Source organism: Aspergillus uvarum (genome assembly GCF_003184745.1).
Source record: "Aspergillus uvarum CBS 121591 unplaced genomic scaffold BO82scaffold_7, whole genome shotgun sequence".
Taxonomy (NCBI): Eukaryota; Fungi; Ascomycota; class Eurotiomycetes; order Eurotiales; family Aspergillaceae; genus Aspergillus; species Aspergillus uvarum.
The window spans coordinates 486,300-504,840 of record NW_020291304.1 but is presented as its reverse complement, the minus strand read 5'-3'; the positions used below and the strand labels follow the sequence as shown (position 1 = coordinate 504,840).

Sequence of the window (18,541 nt, the reverse complement as noted above, 5' to 3'; positions counted from 1 at the left end):
CATGGGCTTGTACTGCATTGAGCAATATCATGCATAATACCTGTTGGAAAGAGATAAGTCATAATAATGGCATGTTTCTCGCTTGCTAAATTCTCATTATGTAGCGAAAGGCCAGGGTCTCAAATCACTATTGCCCACCGCGTATTCTATTGGTCTCGAACAACACAATCTTCGTTCTAGAACGCAAATTCCAACTGTACGCTCGGAACAGCTGTAGAATTCGCCGGCAAGGAGAATGTCACATTCCAGAACTCAAAATCGCTGGTGAACGGTTAATAAGTTCCGATTGACCATGGGATACAAAAGGAGAAGGCGATGTGGCGGAAGAGACTCACTGAATAACTTCACACGTGCCGCCCAAGAGCCCGCAAAACGAGATCTCGGGAACGGGATCAATAGTACCGCCTACCACCTTGATCCTGAGCCCGTCTACATCCTCGAACCCAGCGATATCACGCTTCGCGCCGAGAGGGTTCGAAGCCAGCACGAACGTAAAGGTGCTCGACGCGTTGCCCAGCGGGTAGGTCAGATTCAACGCGTAGGGGGCGACGTCGGCCACCAGGGCAGTCTCTTCAGGATAGAGGTTGAAGTACCCGATCGAGGCGTCAGGGCGGAGCCACTGCACGACTGCGGGGCTGAACGAGGTTGAATCCTCCGAGAATCCACCTACAACAGACTGATCGAAGGAGGCGGTTCCGATGGTCAGGTTGCGTGACAGCCAGGTGGTGATGTTGCGCGGTTCGAGATCCGCCGGCGGCGCAAAGGCGTGCCCGGTGTAGGTACGCTGCTCGTCTTCCGCGAACTCCTGTAGACGCGCGCGGGCAGCGGCCGGAACGAGAGTCTGATGGAACTCCGACAGAATGGCGACGAGCGGCGCGATCTCGAAGTCGTCGGCGTGGGCCATCGTCCAGATCGGCGAGGTCGCATTGGGAAAGACGTGCTCCTTGTCGACCAGCGACCACACCCACAGCGACATGATGGCCACGTACTTGTTCATGTCGTAACCGTACGATCGATCCCACGGCCCAGCGAAATTGCGCAGGTTGGCGTTCCACAGCTGCGACTCGTAGCCCCAGATGGTCTCGATCACGCGGGGCGCCTGCTGGCCGATGGCGGCGTTCGTCGCGCCGAGGTACTTGGCCGCGATGGTGAGGGCATACAGCGAGACGCCGGCATAGGTCGGCCCATTAAACTCAGAGAGCGTGCCGTTGCGGTCGAACAAGTCCAAAAACGCACGGGCGTCGCTGTCGCCTGCGGCCGTCATATTGGCATTGCCGAACTTGCGTCCCGTCCAGGACCCCACCACCGTGCGCATCAGCCAGGCGTTCGAGTACGCGGGGTACAGATTGTCGCCATCCACGCCACCGACGCGGTAGGTATCCCCGATGGTGTTGTTGTACAGGCTGTCGAGGATCAGCTCCTGCAAAGTGCCGGGCAGTCGGTCGCCGAATTCCTCGTAAATGACAATCAATGCCGTTCCGATGAACCCACGCCAGTTGGGGTCCCACGAGTTATAAATCTTGCCACAATCAACACTATTCTCTGATATCCCGTCAACTGGTTGTCGATAGAGTATGTACTTACAACAGGAGGATAAGCCGGTGTCCCCACCGTCGGTTGCTCCGGGTACTTGGTGTAATCGCCGTACCACTGCACCGACACATTCTTCTCTTGACCTCCGATGACATTCTGCAAAATTCTCACCGCCTCATTGCGGTCCTCTCCACGATCCCGATGCAGCAATCCGGCCGCGTACCATACGCTGGACCGGGTCTCATGCGGCCCAGCCGCGAGCGGGAAGTAGAAGTATCGGAGATACGCGGCGGCCGGATCGTATATGGCGTCTTGGATGACCATCGACTCATCGAAGAGGCTCTGTGCAGCGGTGCTGAGGCTCACAGCCTGCACGGCGGTTGCGCCCAGCAAGCCCAGCCCGAGGAGTTGGGGCCAATTGGTTTTCCAGCGCATGGTCGACAATCCTTTGGTGGGTGGTACTCTACTCTGATTGGGATTCGGGAAATGATTCCTGGGTGGAAGTGCACCCCTGTCAATGACGGCATCTTATAACCTTTTCACTCGCCGGAGAAATTTCACCGGATTGCACCGCAATGGCCGGAAATTCTGCATGAGTACGATGATCTTGATTGTCCTTGGACCAATGATGCCTTTCGGTGGATCAGTATGCGGGGCGAAGGACCAACCCTCAGCGGGGCGCGATAAGATAAGATACCCAGCCGAGGTTGTGGTCTGTTTGTACCCCCGCATCGGTTGCTCCCGGTGGTACCAACCAGCCACCACCTTGTGTTCCCAGCCATCCCAAATGAACATGGTGTTCTTACAGGGTAGAGTGGTTTGATCGCGGTGATGATGTCCCTGTATGTGCGCTTCTTTTGATTCCTTTGCTCGGATAATGGAGATCTGTCCTCCAGCGAGGTTGTTGATGGTTTGTTGCCGCGTGACGTGAGTTTGCATTCAAGAGATGTGGCGTTGCATGATCTTATCCGGATAATTGTTTTTGTCGGTCAGTAGCACACTCTAAGACTCGTCCCACATCAGAGACCATAACAGACGGAAGATGAAAAGTCAGTGTTGAAACTTCTCGTTCGAAGGTGACGGCGGCCGGAGGCCTTGCCTTCGGCTGCCAGCTCACCGCCCACCTCGGCGGCCTTGGATACTGGCAGTTCTTACAGTTGGCCTGATGTAGTTAGAATCCAAGCATCTTCCACACCTCGCAGAAGCATCATCTGAAGGATCAATAAATGTTCCCCATTGATCTGTTCGACTACTGACGACGAGGATTCATCACTCGCGACTGCGGCAGATCCCTCGACCCGGGAGCCAGGGACACGAGTGTGGTACAGTTACACCGTCCCGCGCATGATCTGTGCTTCCTACCAGCTGTTGTAGCCCAGTACCTCGTCTGTTGCAAGATACCTTGTACAGATGACTTCCATCGCGGAAGCAGTTGATTAATGCTATAGCACGACACAACCCGGAACAGCCGATTCCCCTGCCCCCCAAGCCCCCCTACTGCCTTAACCTCCACTTCACATACGACTTGGAAGGGTAGCGCCGCTCACTCACCCGCGCCAGATCCCCCACACACCCGGGGATATCCTCATCGAACTCGTAGAAATTATAGACCACGGCATCATCGTCTGGAATCAACCTGTCCCGCAGATCGAAGAACAACTGATAGAGGGCAGACACCTTGCCCCGGGTTCCCCGCAGCGCCCGCACAACATCCAGAATGAACGACCCAAACGGCGCATACGACAGAATATGCCCGTAGACATCACCGTCGCCGGTGCGACCAGGCTCCCGCGCTCTGCCATGAATACTCTCCGTCACGTCTTCAATCACCCGATCGATATCCGATATCACTCCATAGTTGGGCGCAGTGCTGTGCGCGCGGATAGCCAGCAACACCCACCGCAGCGCCAGATCGCCCAACACATGGTTGGGCTCGATGACTTTGCTCGCAAACCCAAACCACCGACTGGCTAGCAGGGACTCGAGCCATCCACCGCCAAATTCGCGCAGAAACCGGAAGCGCTGCCGGCCGAGATCGTAGTGACACCCCGGCAGCCACTCCTGCCGCGTCACCCCAAACCGCTCCCAGTCCCGCTCACAATGCCTCGTGAAATCGCGACTCACCAGACACGGCTGGAAGACAAACAACCGATCATGCAGTGACACCGCATGGTGCACATTCGCCACGACCGTCGAGACATGCTGATCGTAGAACACGGGCCAGTCCAGCCCCACCCCGCCGGTGTACTCGGGAATGCCCAAGCTGCCGACCGTGTCGAGCAGGCCCATGAAGCGGATGGGCGGGTGGAAGCGCGGCGCGGTGAGGTGGTCTCTGTCCTCATCGCCGATCAGCGGCCAGGATTTCGTCTGCCGGAAGCGCAGGGACTGCGGGGCGTGCGGGGCGTTGCTTGCGTACGGCGAGCGGTAGAGGTTGTAGACTGTCTCGCAGAGGAGGCGGGTTTGGGCCATGTCGATCTCGTTGGTGCCGGGAACCCGGAGCGGGCGCACGATGCCGCAGTTGTTGATCATCCCGGCCACTGCGCGCGCGAGGTAGGCGCCTCGTGAGAGGCCGAAGAGCCAGATCTCGTGCGTCGGGTAGGTGTAGTTGTGTACGAGGTATTCGTAGATCGTGATACATTGCTGCGCGATGTCTTGGCCGGTTATGCCGTTGAAGAGGTAGCTGGGTGGGGTGTGTCAGTGGTGGTTGGGCTGGGGGATTGAGGTTTGGAATGTGGGATGGATGGGATGTGGTTGTGATTCAGAGCGGCTGGCGTCCGATCAAGGGGCCATACTCGAGGAACGAACTACCCAGTCCTACACCTTCAAGATAGAAAACCCCGTCCGGAGACTGGATCCGGGCGCCGATTTGTACGCCAAACAGCTCGGCGAGCTTGTAGATGTTGCTTCGGGTGTTGGTCTCGCGACCGCACCAGGTGCCGTCGCAGAGGATGATGAGGGGTTTGGTCGGGTTGTCCGTTGGGGCTGGACGGGTTAGCGTGAGCGATGGTGTCGGTACACTGGACATGATTGCTCTTGAACAGGCAGTGGGAGATATGGTTGGATCCATGTATGCATTGAGTGAGAGGTGGCAGAGAGAAAGAGAAAGGGAGAGAGAGAGATCAGCGCGGAGGAGGGGGTGAAAGAGGCAGCTACTGCAGCCTTGACAGGCCAGCGGCACGGGACGGACTATCCATGGGTCTCCGCCTGTGCACACGAGCTTCTCTCCGCTTGGCCATGCCCTGCCATTGATCGACGCCACGCTAAACACGAGTACGATCGGCAGAGTGTCAGATGGGGAGTGGGTTTGGCTGGGTAACTTTTTTATGATCTAGCGTCTGGGGAGGGGAGGGTGTATTTGTCTTTGGGGGGTCCGACTGTAGAGAGTAGGTTGTTTGCGGCTTGCCACTGGATGGCGGTAAGTCCACCTGGGTACCTTGTGCTAAATCGAACCTCGTGGTACTTCTAGTTCTGCCATTAGTAGGTTTCGTACTTCTTATTTTTCACTTTGATCTCGCTCACTGGACCCTGCAATCAGTACAATCGTTGTTAGGGTGAGAAGTATTGGACGCGGAACGTACTCCTCCAACCCCTCAAGCACCGAACATCGGATCACCCACATATAGATAGATGATACCGATCTCACTGAGTCCGTATGATTTTCTTTCACAGATATGTGAGAGACGTCCCACAGCGTTTTGTCGATTCAGTCCTGTTGGGAATCCAGCCCTGTCAAGGTTATATGAGCAAGGGCCCTCATGCCTGAGGCATCAATAAGGCTGACGGGTCTCGGCGTGGACGGCTTGAAACAAGGCAGTGGCTATCAGAACTTGACCTATATGTACTCCCTCCCAGTATTTCCAGACGAAGCAACATATGGACATTGTGACTGAGCGTGTACCGTTCGATCTTGGAAGTTCATGTATGTACCAATATCAATCTACACCACATCATGATAAAGATGAACTGAGAGATGCCGATTGCCAACTGGTGCAGTCCGGCGGTCTCGGTTCCGGGTACTGGACAATTCCGTCTGTAATTCCGACGATCGCTCGGTCAACGATGCCGATTCAACCGAATACTCGAATTACAACCTACCACCTCATCTCCTCCCATCGGACCACTATTCTATGCCAGCAATCTCGATCCATTCCAATAAATCTCAATCCGCCATCATCAAGTTAAACCGGAGGCACCTTTCAGGTGGCTCCTTCCACCCTTGTACATAGCCACCAGATGCCGCGAAAACAAAGTGGGACTTCTTTCTCTACACCAACAAACATTCGAAAAGCTCGGGCTGATCCGATACAGCAGCTGCAAAGAAGCGCCATGCAGTCGAAGACCGCAGCAGTGGCTCTGAGTTGAATTCGACCAGCTCGAAACGACCGAAACGGGGCAAATATGTCTCCCAGGCGTGGTGCGTTGCTCGTTTCGTCTCCCCATCCCGATCCCAGCATGCGCCGTAGGCACTAAGACCCCAGCAGTGGCCAGTGCCAACAAAGGAAGATCAAAGTAAGACACAAATTCAATTCCAGGGATCATTGAAAATTTTGTTACGAGTCGGATGCAATAACAAAGATAATGATTTAGTGTGACGGGCTGCTCCTCTGCACACCTTGTGCCGTGTACGGGCGCACCTGCGGCAAGCGAAGCACCGATATGCGGCGTCGATCGGCCAGGAACCCGACGGAAGTTACTCAAGATCGTGGTTCGACCAGGAGCCGCGACAGTCTTGAAACAGCGGAGACAGTTCGTTCTCACAGTATTATGCCCCTGAACAACCCATTTAGGAATCGTGATCACGGGGGTAGCCCAACCACCACAGAGCTGGCAGTCCGCTTGGAGCATCTGGAGCAACTGATTCATCCCAACCTCGGTGTTCTGGCATCCCATTCGAGCGAAAATGTACATGGCGAGCGAGATCCTGACGCTGTGGCTGCGCCACACCAGGATTTGCGCTCGGGAGGGACTCGTTCAGGTACTATCCCAAGGCAGAAATATTTGGCACGTGTTCAGCCACCCAGCTTCTCCGGGGAGATATCCATTCAATATACCCTTAATCAGGTGGAGGGTGACTTGGTGAAATCGGACCGCACATTCGAGACTGCGATTGCTCACAGTCCAACTCGACGGTCGACACCGGCCTTAACCCCTGTCCCGTCTTCCCCAGATGGCGAAGCCACATCTCGCGTGGCCTCCGATCTCGATAAGCTTCTACACAAGCATGGCATTGCGGCAGATAGAGTTCGCTGGGATGAATTCCTGCATACCTTTTGCAACGAGATTCACACCATGTATCCACTCCTTCATCTCCCGACCCTGTGGCACCGATACACACAAACATGGACCACATGGTCTTTGGGTGATACGGAGCCAAGTATGCCGACCGAACGGCACAAACAATTTGTGGTCGCTCAACTACTGCTTTGTCTCGCCACGGGACGTTGTACTGCGTCGCCTCGCGTTGCTGGTGCAGAGGATCGACACTCTGCGGGGTGGAGTCTGTATCGAGCTGCTGCAGAGCTCGTCGGCGATATATTCGATTGCTTCGAAGAATGCTCCGATCAGATCTTGGTCTTGCAGACGCTAGCTTTGATGGTATGATATATTGTTTCGCCAACTTCCTGTTACTCCTCTGGTTAGGGGGAATGCTGTGAGCTGACCATGTGACACCCAGGTCATTTATCTGTTTCGCTTGGACATGATTAACAAAGCAGAAAAGCTTCTCGCGATTGCCATTTCGCACGCTCATTATCTGGGGCTTCATCGGTCCCAGCCTGTTATGGAAGGGCTGACACCATCTGAGATTGAAATCAATCGGCGGCTTTGGTGGTGTCTCTATACCATGGATCGCCGACTCGCCATCGACACAGGACGCCCATTTCTGATCCAGGACATCAACGTAAATACACCTTTACCGCAGGGCCTACATGATGATTATCTTTTTTATCGTCAAGTGGACTCGGCTTTGAGTCTAATCTCCGCTCCGCAAACACCCAACAGAGCCACCGGCGCAGTGACCCCGATCCCGTACCTCACTGCAATGGTGACATATTCTCGGGTGCTGGGAAAGGTTTGGGAGGGGATGTACGGTGCTGATCCAGTTTTGCAACCCTCTCCTCGGAACAGTCCCCTGCTCCGCGAACACTTCGAGCACTTGATTTCTCGGGCGCAAAAGGAGATCCCACCAGAGTTTGTCTACCACCTTTGGCAGCGAGAATCCCATCCCAAGCAGCCAGTAGAATGGCTAGCCAAGCAGCAAACGCTCATGCGGGTCGTATGTTCATCGCAACCTCTTACAACTCGAACTGGTGGAATGATATACTGACATTGTGCAGCGATGGCTCTCGCTGCGTCTACTCATCCGTAGGCCCATGCTTCAAGAGAACACTTCTTCCCCCGCCGACATTATTACCGGACTCGACAATGAACAGATTTGCGCACAAATTGCCGGTGACGTGATCCAAAGGTGCAACGAAATCTCCGAGGAGCAGACGATCTTCACGTATCCTTTCTTTCATTATCTACTCAGCGCGGCAATCATCTCAATCGGACTCATTATCAAGCAGCCGTCATACAAGGATGCGTTTGGCTACATAACCGTGAAGGCAATTCAGGTTCTGGAAGCCTACCCTCGTCGAACATGGGTTTCGGGGAAGTTAATCCGGAACTTGTCAAAGCTGGGTCACATCGTACGGCGAGTCATGGCTAGAGGTGCTCGCTCTTCTCCAGTGGTTCCCGACCATCATGGCCCTCCGAAAGGATTGGCACCTGTCTTGCACAAATCTTCGGCACCACATACCGATAAGCTTCCACCATCACCTGTACCCAGAAACCCAATACCTAGTTCGTACCTTCGATTGAAAACGCCAGCCCACCGGCATCATCGCGTGCCAGTACAATATAGCAGTGTGACTAGTGGGTCTGAGGTAACAATAGCGCCGTCATACATACAAGCCCCTTTCGACGCGTTGCCGAACCCTGGTATGACGGATTGTGATTACGAGGACCAATACTTCGCGTACGACAGAAACCCAAGTGGTAACGGAGGGCATGTTCGATCGAATGCCAGGTGCTGCGCACATGGGCCGCCTCTACGGTCGCACGAAGTTACTACCACCGTCCCGGAAGAGGATGATGCCTGCTGGATGTCGCTAGGTAGTAGGCTGAGACAATCCCCGCCTACGGAACGATCGTTCGAGTGTGCAGATCGGGGAGAAACCGTGGTACAAGAGATGCAGTGGCTCGAAGCGCTTTTTGGGAGTTACCTCGACTCGAACCTCATCATTCGGCCTGGTGAGTGATTATGTGGAGGCTGGATTACTGGGATTTGCAAAGATATTGACCATGATTGATAAGGGCATATTCTGCCACTTCATTCCAGATGCTCCTTTAATTACTCTGTCTCTCTCCTTTATTCCTTGTCCCACTATCAATACCAGATGTTAAGTCCGAATTCTTCGATCACAGCACTATCTTCGGTGATCGGATCATTCTGCTCGGTAGCAGAGCGAATGGCGACCGATCGTCCAAGACAACAGATTCCACTAACTAGTCAATCATCCCGAGAAATGCACAGCAGGGAATGGCAGTAGTTCCTCACATTTTTCCAGTTCCTCGATCATAAATGATCTTGTCTGGGTCACCCTCCGTATACTCCTGCCCGTGTAGGCGCAGCGCTCTGTAGAAAGAAAAGTCAGCGTTCAAGGCACAGAGGTAGAGGCGATAGGTCCTTTCTCACTCAACCAGCTCCACAACTCGTGCCTTGATCGGTTTGATGCGCGATGGCTCGCGGAGGTCGTCGGTGTAAAACGATAGGGGAAAGCCCGGCAGCCGCGTCATGGCGATGAGATTCATCCGGCCGCCCGGGTTCTCGAACTCGGTGCTCTGGACGGTGCTTTCCCAGTTCAGGAGCTGGGGGAAGCCGTTCAGTCCGCGTGCTGCCTCTAACGCTTGTACTTCCCACTCGAATGCGGGTTGGGCGATATCGCCGAAGAGCCTACTGGCCTCGCAGCCACGCTTAAGGACTGGGTGCTGACTATTCATTTACCGCAGGGTAAAGGTTTTGGTTAGTGATCTTGCTAAAGATGGATTGATTTGAAGAGCATGAGGCAAGCAAGCACTCACTGGATGAAGAATTTGACCACAACTTGTTGCTGCTGCTGATCATTGAGCTTTGTGGCGTGGAAGACGGCGCGTCGCTCGGTGTATGGGCGATAGACCTTCTCTGACACCAGCCGGTCCAGTCGATACCTGCCTGTCCCGACTTGGAACTCTCTTCCCTCGAGTCTGATCAGGGTGGCTTCTTCGAGGAAGGGGTAGCCCTCAGGCTCAGGGGTGAAAGAGATTGAGTCAGTCATGACAGAGAAGAAGTCAGGGGAATTGAGGTCGCTAAGGTCGATGGAGCAGATGTAAAAATGAGATGGAGGAAGAACAGAGAGGCGAGAATGATGAGGATGGGGTAGATTCCTCTTGGAACCGGAGTGAGGGGAAAATAAGGTAGAGGGCGGGAGGATTTGAAAAATGTCGACACTATTGAGTCATGACACGGCTGGGTGGGAGATGAGTAACACCAGAACATTCCCCGGTAAACCGTGCTATTATAGAGATCAGACTTGCATACGAATCATCTGTACTGCGCTGGGAACAAGTCACAATGTGTGATAGGGCCGATGGTGGATGAACCCCGTAATCTCAATAGATTGGTGTCCCTCAGTTCAGGCTATGTCAGCTATCATCGTGCCAGTGTCAACTGCGCTTCTTTGGTTCACATCATTGAAGGAACCTATCGATCAAGGATTGCCAACGGGGCACCAGCATCGAGAGCCTACTCCGTAGATGGTAAGCATACATGATAAATCACATTATAGACTTTACCGTGACTTGGACAGGTGTGGCAGGCTGTGAGCACTCTGGTTACCTATCGAGGCCTCAGGACTACCGATAAGAGTTAAGCTCGGTCTACAAATCCCTGAACGATCTCGTTCACAGTTGGATGGGAATTTGATAAGAATATGAACCTTTGACCACAACAGTCTAACTGAATTGAACTAAAATCGTTCACTTTTCATATGCAGGAAACAGGACAACACCGCCCCCTCCCTTCTCTCTCTCTCTGTACCCTCTGGGGCCCACTTACCGCCTTCGCTTTCTCTCACGAATATCATGGCCCAGGTTGAAAGAACCATTAATCTGGCAACTGTTGTCAGCAAACAGATATATCCACGTACGATGATATACAGTGGTGTTATGGGTTTGTGCGTGCTTACCAGAGCAGCCCTATCGGCTGGACGCCAGGTCCACTTCCAATCCACTGAGTACCGGGCCTGCATAGCAAGGTACCACAACGCTTCTCGCGTGCTAATCTGAGGGGCTTCGACCGTTCCTGCCGAAACCTGGGAGGCTTCAAAAACGTCCGAAACAAGGAAACGATACTTCCCCGCCCGCTTTATGAGGATTGTTTGATCATATGTCGACACGAATCCGAAACGACATGAGTATGCATTCATGTATGCGGCAATTTGAGCTTTAGCCCACCCGGAGTCCATCAAGGCGTCTAGTGATTAGCGACACAAGGCCTTGCCTCAATAGTCAATAGCCGCCCGGGAGACTTACCGAGGAGTTGCCGCCTCTTTTTCGATGTAAACTTGCCAAGGTTGGTCGTCCAAGGAGTTTTAAACTCCGCAACTATTCGGCAGGTCCCGTCCGCCATGGTGCCTTGGACCATCCCGTCCGGGTCATCGCCAGGCACAGCATGGGAGCCCGTCGCCCGGTCAGCGAATCTGACATGGACCTTTTCCTTGGCGAACACCCGCCCAATCTCGTCAAGGGCGTTGCCTATAATTCGCGCGGAAACGCCGGCCTCCGTGGCGACGATGTACTCCTCGGGCCTCCGAGGTGGCGCAACGCCCGAGGGCTCCCCCAACTTCGAGACGGCTAAGCGTCGAATCTCCTGTGGGAGGCCGACCCAAGGCGCGATCTGGTGCTCTGATAGAATCCCGGGGCGTCTGGCACGGCGTGTGCGGGTCCCTTCGCGCCGGAGAAGAGGAGCGAGCGGGTTGTAGATGCTGGTAGTCGACATGGTGTATGCTGATCTTAGGCGTGGAGGAGGTATAGAGTGGACGAGTAGTTGGAACATTAAATTCGGTGTCTCGGAAAGACCGACCAACCGCAATATCACTCACACCACTAGTTTACAGAATCCAGCGCAAAAACAACAACCTATTAGCATATCCTTTCAACTCGTTTATGATGCCAAGCAGAGAATGCTACTCTTTTCTTGCCTTAAATCATAGGTCACGCCGTTATTGTTGTCATGTGGTGAGATTGTTGGGTTCCTAAGTTGGGGGTATGTCTAACGGAGGCAGTATGAATGTTGCATATAGTACCATGTGCTTTTAGACCGCTGCAGACGTATTAGTTGGGGACGTGGAAAGCTGATGAGGTTTGCTAGTCGAATGGGGGTAGGGACTCTGGCGTCTTTGTGATGGGCATAGCGGGAAGTTCGAGTAAGAACGGCTCGAAGCGGTTGCATGATTGAAGGGAAGCGATGTGCATAGATAGGGCGACTGTAGTTGCTGATGGCTGGATCTACAACTGTCTAACGTCCTACCGATTCTCGTTTTAATCATGAGCCGCAACATGGATGTCCGAGAGATTCAGGGCTTCGGCACTTCAAAGGACCGACTGGTAGCCTCGGATGATTGGCTGCGCTACTTTCATTAGCCGCAAATTGGCACTGCATTGGGTTATGATCCAGTTATGCTGCTTATATAATAACCAGCGTTCGTCTTCACCAGAATAAGTCCCAGCTTGATGAACATCAAAAGAGAGACTATGTCGGCGGAGGATGCAGGTCCCCATCGTTTTGGAGGCTTGAACGAATATGAGGATAGTACTATCACAGGGCTGGGGAAAGCGGAGAAATTCCGCTCCTGTGACTCGTATTCGAGCCGCAAAATGCGAATGTCTTGAGGCCAGCCTTATGCACCTGCAGGATTAGCTCATGTTAGTTTCCGGCTAGTGTTCCATGTTAAACTCGATTCGTACTAAGTGTCTCTCATGCCCAGAACCTTATTGGCCCTCTAATCTTCCTGATGACTCCCGTGCATGCGAGACTGACTCATCGGCACCTAACACGTCTTGTAAGCCCTCACTCTGTTCCGGAGCTCATAAATTCGCCCTTCACCCCCAACTACCCCCTCATTACCGCGCGCAACTAGAATATCTCAGTGTCAATGTCGCCGCAACCAGATTCTAAAGCCCCCATCCGACCAAGCCCTTATAGCTATACCGACGAGCAATGGAAAGTGCACACCGTCCACCCACAGCGCCTTTATTCCCGCAGTAAAGAAGATGGAAGGCTTCGCCCCACTCGCCCAGCGCCGTGTCTCTTAATAGGCAATCCAGACATTGGGCCGAGAACGGTAGCCGCGAAGGCCCGCGAAGCTGACACGGCGCTGTGGGCGAGCTGCAAGACCGTGGAGGAGTATGAGGCGAAGCGGCGGGAGACGGACGCCGCCGCCGCACGCCGCGCCGTGGAAGCAGAACGGGTGACCTTCCATCCGTTTTCGCGCCTGCCGGCCGAGCTGCGCTGTCAGATTTGGGCAATGGCCATGGCGGACCACCCCACCCGAGTCTCGATCACCTGCTCGGGGTATACGCCGGCGCGACGGCCGCAGGGAAGATCTTGTTTCTTGATGCTGCAGGGCCGTCCGAGGATCTATGCGGCCACCGCGTTCATGCCGCCGCTAATGCTGGTCAACGGGGAGGCGCACGCCCTGGCCTCCCGCCACTACCGGCGGGCCTTTCGGGGCGTGCTGGGCGGCGGAGGCGTCCTCGCCGCCTATCCGAGTATTCTCACGATCGAAAAGGCCATGATCCTCCTCCTGCCCATGGATCGTGCCGAGGACCTCAGACTGCTCACGGAGATTGTGGTGATTGTTTGCCCAGGTGCTGGGGAGCGGGTGGCGTTTTCCAGGAGGTGGTGGGAACGATTCGAGATTCTGCTGAGGATGGCACCCCTGCGTCGCCTGGAACTTCGGCTGACAAGTTCGATTCCACGCTACCGGGTGCGCGGGGTTAACGAGTACTTTGCATCGCTATTCTCTGAGATACAAGCGGCGGATACAGAGTGGGTTGCACCGGACCTGCAGGTGGGGCCTGTGCATGATGAAGAGAAGGCTAGAAATGATTCCGATTCGTCTTCAGAGGACCTGTATACCGATGACGATTAACGGACCGACGACTGACTTGCCCTAGCATTAGCAGTAATATGATGCACTCACTTAACGATCCGATGGAGATGACGTCGTTCCCTTCGGCCGATTTGCATACCACTTGCACAAATCTCAAGATAAACACGCACCGATTATGTAGTTCTAGATTGTGGAATTGATCTACTATCTGCCCTCACAGTAAAAGCAAGCATTCATACAGACAAGAGTCATAAGAGCATGATAACTCCTGCGACTGAGGTCAATTTCTATAGCGCAAAGAATAAGTTATGTATATGTAGTCCATGACCCATGATAGGAGTTAGTAACTGGCAGCAGAAGCAAAGACAGATCACATAACCTGTGAACCGAGGAACCAATCAACTACGGTCGCAGTGGATTACCCCTGACCGCACACCGCTGTGCTGCGCGGTAGCGAACAATTCAATACTGTTCACCAAGCGGCGCCGCTGGCGACCAGTATGAATGTATAAACATCTTTCACCTGAGAGCAACATCTTGCTTGAAGTCTCTACTCTTGCAAAAGGTGTTTTTTAATGCTACCAAGAGTAAAACCGGGAACACTGCGCGTAAAATCATGCAGACACAACATCAGCAACCTCGGGTTCACAGTGATGGGACGGGACCTGCTCCACATATAGGGCTTGTCACCAGAAGAAGGCCGGACACTGACTTCCAGGACAGGTTAGATCATGACCCTACTGTACCTTGAGGTAGCTGGCATTGTCATTGTGCACAAGACAAAATGTGATGGTCAGCGTCCAGCTTGCAGCGCATGCCGGCAAATAGAGGAAAGATCGCGATTCCTTTTTTTTTTGCCGATGAGATGATCTTTGGTCTCTTTACGAAGGAATTGGTATTTTCCTCATGTGATCAGATATCATGTAGGCTGTCCTAGTAATACGTTGACTCTATGGCTTTCTAACCACGCGGCCGTACTTGAGCCACAGACCAAGAGGTCAAAATTCTGGGTAAATTACCGTCCGCCCGGCGAATTTCTTCTGCACTTCGTACTCAGAATCCGTGGGATCAATTCCGACAGCATGATCTACATGGGATGAGATAGGTAGCGGGTGTGAATCCACTGATTGTCAATGTCAACCTATGGCCCCGGAAAGCAGTCTTATTAGAAGAATGTTCCAGTGGCGGAAATGAAGCCGGGGCCCTGCAGATCTAAATTCACTAGATCATGGTAGCTGTCCAGATCTGCGGTCAATGAGTTGCTCCTACCTACGCATACGCATAAGTAATAAATATTAGTCCAAAAGCGAGCTATAAAGGAACGACATTTGCCCGCCTCTCAACCGCCATCCTCGAGCAATCGCATCCTCACTACCAGAATCGATTACCCATCTGAATCCCACTTGCCCAGTCAAACCATTGTATTCCAAGAGTGTAAGTGACCTTACAATCCATGCATAATGAAACGGCCTTCAAACATACTCATACCTTAACCCAATAGTAAAGATCCGCAACCCATAGATCTTTGATGGATCTGCGATCATGAGAAATTTTAGCGATTCGACACGTTTCTTCCACAAGCCAAACAGGGAAGTGACTGTAGCATTGACCCAAGGAGATCGATCAGCCACTGGCGATCACTGCAGCGTCGGGACATAGCAGATCTCTTCGCATTTCACTGCACACCCACCACTCGGAAACAAAATGCGATAAAACATGGTACCGTGCAAGTTTTTTTTTTTTTTTTTTTTTTTTTTTTGACTTCTCTCTTCAATGCTCGTCGCTTGCTTAGGGGAAGGTTGTATTAAAACGCTCGTCTTGCCCGCTTTAATGAGTTCCTAGCAGCTCTCTCGGAAGACGATCCAAGCACAAGCAGGCAGACGGTGAATAATGGTGTGGATCGAGATCAAACCCGGTCTCCATTGTTTAGAGTTCAATAGCCGCCAGCCAAACCATAGGTGTATGATAAGCGTAGGGGTGACTTTTCATCCGATCTTCCTATCGGGATTTGACTTGTTCGCTTTACAAAGCCAAAAGAAGAAGGGATCGTAGGGAAAGCAGATGATCGATCTACCGGCAATCATTGCAGCAGTGGGACGTGTCAATTCCTTGGCGCTGCACACCGACGCAGAGAGGAATTATAGGCAGATGGTACGGAGTCCAGTATACTACTAGACAGCCGAACGTGTTGCCATAGCCCTGGGTCACGGAAGTTCAAAAGATTGACAACCCCGTGCTCCTGTCAATCTCTCTGAGCCAGCCCTTTGGAACCCCCATTTGCCTGGCAATGAAGCCGTCCGCCAAAACGAAACTCGACAATATGCAGCCACCAGCCGCTGATACGCTCCCGCTCACCAACATGAATGACCGTCGAGTTCTGGTCTTCTGGCTTCTGGAGATCGTGGCCGTCCTTCAATTCATTGTCTGGCTTGTTGTGGTCAGCCATGTGGCAGCTATACCCGTTGGCTTCCGTCCCTCGGCGGCAAAGTTCACCCTGAAGTCGTATCTGAGTCCATCTTCAAATGCGACTATACTCCACCATTCTGACCGCGAAGGGAGGGTCCATCCTGTAAGGCCTGCGCAACAAGCTGCGATCGATCTCTGGTTTGGCCTTTGTTTCCCCGTGGTCGTGGACGCCTTCGCGGTCGTCTTGACGTTCAACCGCGCGCTCATCCGGAAGTTCCACAACGCCGTATCGCAGCGCTTGGTCTTTCTCGCTTCCATGATCCTCTGGGCCGTGTGGTCGTGGAATGCAGAGCCAGGAGCCTTTGCGGCGCGGCACCCAGTTCTGTCCCTGGCGGGCGGCTTTCTTCTCTACGGGCTCCTGGGCTCGATCCTCGATACGCTCGAAACACACACCACCCCCCCGGCCCGTTGGGCCACGTTTGCAGAATACAGCAAGACTCTGGGCCGAACGGAAACATCTTGGGCGCACGCGGCCACTCTCGCAGCGGTGGTCGGCGGACTCGGGTTGCTCTTGACCTGGCTCATCCCCGCCCCCTGGTCGGCCGGTCTTCCGGTCATACACATCCTGTCAGAGGTTCGTGGAGACATACCCCAAGCCCCATCAATCCTTCGGTGACACTGACTGCTGGGGGTCCAGTCGCTGATCGTATCGACGATGGGCGCAGGGAGGACGCCTCGCTATATCTCGCTGTGCAGTCCTCTGTTCTTCGCCACGGTTTGCATGCATTGGGGGGTGGTGCCGGTATCGCACAACCCGCGTCTTTCGATCACACCCCTATGCTTTCTGGGGCTGGTTCTTCTCAGTCGGCTGCTGCTCGACGCGCATCTGTCGACGGTGTTGCGGTCGCGTCCGGAGCTCGAATGGTCTCGGCAGAAGGTTTTGATATCCACCCCGCGCCTCCTGGCCATGTGCATTGTGATGCTCGTTTGCGAATATGGCGGGCTGAGGGTCATCACCTATATAAAACCCATCTCGGTGTTGGTTTTCTTTGGCTTGGGAATTGCTGGGTATATGGGGGCGGCTGTATACAATATCGTGCTGAAGCTGAGTGAACTACCTAATTCCCCTGGAGACAAGTTGTAGTTTGGGGCGTTCCTTACTCGGACGCGGGCGTCTCAATGATTGCCTTCCGTTGAGGGCGTTCGGAAAGTGCCAAGTGTTGGTACTGGATTCTGAGTAGTGTTGCTATGTTTATTGGTTCAATAATTCCGGATTTATATTCGACGTAAAATCTGCTCATCTAAGAAAGTGATTAGGATTTTTGTAAAGTCCATACTGGGTCGGGGGTGGCAGGGATGGAGCCTTCAGCATAAGGAGAGGTTCTTCTGTGGCCAACAGCTAGCGTGGGAAACGCCCAGGTGAGACGCTTTTGAAAGAGGGAAAATGCCGGGCTATTAGGGTAAAGTAGCCTGGTACAAGCTCTACTGATACAATGCTCCACAAATCTCCACTCCATCATTTTTGATCCTGTGAGATTTGCGCGCGATGATAATGCCTGGTGAACCGCATGTTGGATAGAATCGACCGAGGCCTGGTGGTGCCTGAGGCCAGCCAGTGGGAGGTGCTAAGCAGGGAAGATTCAGACCTCGTAGCCGCTACGGCCTTATTGTAACTAGAAAACAACTGAATGAACACCAAGGGCTCTCCCATTCTTGATAACTGAAGCTTCACGTACCTTGTATTTCAATATGGCATCCCTCTTACGTGGGGGGTTGTTGCATTGCGCCACATCGCCTCCCGCCTCCCGTTTTTCCATTCAAGCATTAGTGCACAGTACATCCTGACCCGCCTGAAGACCAAAGTGAGACCGGAGTTCAAAGGCAAATGGAAGATCTGGGAACCTTGGATAGCGATTCGCAACTCAAAATCGGAACGGAGCAGCATCGAGCTGCTTTTCCAGCATCGGCACAAATGCTCCGGAGACCCGCTGCGTCGGCTGGAGTCGTGCTGGGAGCCTCGCAGGCGTCGCCCTGGAGCCCCAGCTCCTCAGCACCACAGCATTGTGCATTGCTATCAGTTCCAGGCGGACATGGAGCATTGGTGCTGAGGCTACCGCCTCCGTTGTTGCTGGGGTTGCCGCCAGGGTTGTTGCCGGCTAGGCTATTTCCGCCGTGGAGAATGCCGCCGAGGATATTCCCACCGTTGTTGCTAGGGCTGCCTCCCGGATTGTTGCCGGCAGGGATGAGGTCGTCGAGGATGCTTCCATCGTTGTCGCTGGGGTTATCGGAGTCCTGGGCTCATGCGATCCCTAGCAGGAACGTTACAACGTGAATGATCTTCATTTCAGCTGAATTCGAAGCAGAGATTCAGTTAAACTGAACGAGCACCTGAATAATCACTCTTAACC

General features: G+C 53.5%; 7 protein-coding genes across 7 annotated transcripts; 3 read left to right on the top strand and 4 right to left on the bottom strand.

Annotated features, from left to right (window-relative positions):
* Nucleotides 1–185: 185 nt before the first annotated feature.
* On the bottom strand, nt 186–2,015 carry BO82DRAFT_302708 (uncharacterized protein; the record flags this gene model as incomplete). Its single annotated transcript, XM_025632135.1, has 3 exons — nt 1,585–2,015; nt 336–1,519; nt 186–261 (listed from the first exon to the last, which is right to left on the bottom strand). Coding segments are annotated over exons 1-3 (1,644 nt in total), but the record flags the coding sequence as incomplete, so codon positions are not given.
* A 1,008-nt stretch (nt 2,016–3,023) lies between these two features.
* BO82DRAFT_351227 (T6SS phospholipase effector Tle1-like catalytic domain-containing protein) lies at nt 3,024–4,616 on the bottom strand. The gene is made up of 2 exons (XM_025634369.1): nt 4,326–4,616; nt 3,024–4,213 (listed from the first exon to the last, which is right to left on the bottom strand). The coding sequence occupies exons 1-2, from the start codon at nt 4,556–4,558 to the stop codon at nt 3,028–3,030; spliced, it is 1,419 nt and encodes a 472-aa protein (XP_025495588.1). The 5' UTR covers nt 4,559–4,616; the 3' UTR covers nt 3,024–3,027.
* Nucleotides 4,617–6,297: 1,681 nt separating this feature from the next.
* On the top strand, nt 6,298–8,954 carry BO82DRAFT_429392 (fungal specific transcription factor domain-containing protein; the record flags this gene model as incomplete). Its single annotated transcript, XM_025640530.1, has 3 exons — nt 6,298–7,128; nt 7,208–7,807; nt 7,869–8,954. The coding sequence occupies 3 exons, from the start codon at nt 6,298–6,300 to the stop codon at nt 8,832–8,834; spliced, it is 2,397 nt and encodes a 798-aa protein (XP_025495587.1). The 3' UTR covers nt 8,835–8,954.
* An 8-nt stretch (nt 8,955–8,962) lies between these two features.
* On the bottom strand, nt 8,963–9,972 carry BO82DRAFT_429391 (uncharacterized protein; the record flags this gene model as incomplete). Its single annotated transcript, XM_025640529.1, has 4 exons — nt 9,658–9,972; nt 9,272–9,568; nt 9,134–9,211; nt 8,963–9,077 (listed from the first exon to the last, which is right to left on the bottom strand). The coding sequence occupies exons 1-4, from the start codon at nt 9,888–9,890 to the stop codon at nt 8,963–8,965; spliced, it is 723 nt and encodes a 240-aa protein (XP_025495586.1). The 5' UTR covers nt 9,891–9,972.
* Nucleotides 9,973–10,665: 693 nt separating this feature from the next.
* Nucleotides 10,666–11,611, bottom strand: BO82DRAFT_398809 (uncharacterized protein; the record flags this gene model as incomplete). Its single annotated transcript, XM_025639051.1, has 3 exons — nt 10,666–10,722; nt 10,800–11,086; nt 11,146–11,611. The coding sequence occupies 3 exons, from the start codon at nt 11,609–11,611 to the stop codon at nt 10,666–10,668; spliced, it is 810 nt and encodes a 269-aa protein (XP_025495585.1).
* A 1,119-nt stretch (nt 11,612–12,730) lies between these two features.
* BO82DRAFT_351225 (2EXR domain-containing protein) lies at nt 12,731–13,981 on the top strand. Its single transcript, XM_025634368.1, has one exon. It carries the CDS (start codon nt 12,768–12,770, stop codon nt 13,764–13,766), a length of 999 nt encoding a protein of 332 aa, XP_025495584.1. The 5' UTR covers nt 12,731–12,767; the 3' UTR covers nt 13,767–13,981.
* A 2,066-nt stretch (nt 13,982–16,047) lies between these two features.
* Nucleotides 16,048–17,277, top strand: BO82DRAFT_429389 (uncharacterized protein; the record flags this gene model as incomplete). The annotated part of the gene is made up of 2 exons (XM_025640528.1): nt 16,048–16,767; nt 16,831–17,277. 2 exons carry the CDS (start codon nt 16,048–16,050, stop codon nt 17,275–17,277), a joined length of 1,167 nt encoding a protein of 388 aa, XP_025495583.1.
* Between the last annotated feature and the right edge of the window lie 1,264 nt (nt 17,278–18,541).

Coding starts and splice junctions, on each gene's coding strand:
- BO82DRAFT_351225 (XM_025634368.1), top strand. CDS start 12,768: ATGTCGCCGCAACCAGATTCTAAAGCCCCCATCCGACCAAGCCCTTAT.
- BO82DRAFT_351227 (XM_025634369.1), bottom strand. CDS start 4,558: ATGTCCAGTGTACCGACACCATCGCTCACGCTAACCCGTCCAGCCCCA. Junction 4,214..4,325: donor CTGGGTAGTTCGTTCCTCGA/GTATGGCCCCTT, acceptor CACCCCACCCAG/CTACCTCTTCAACGGCATAA.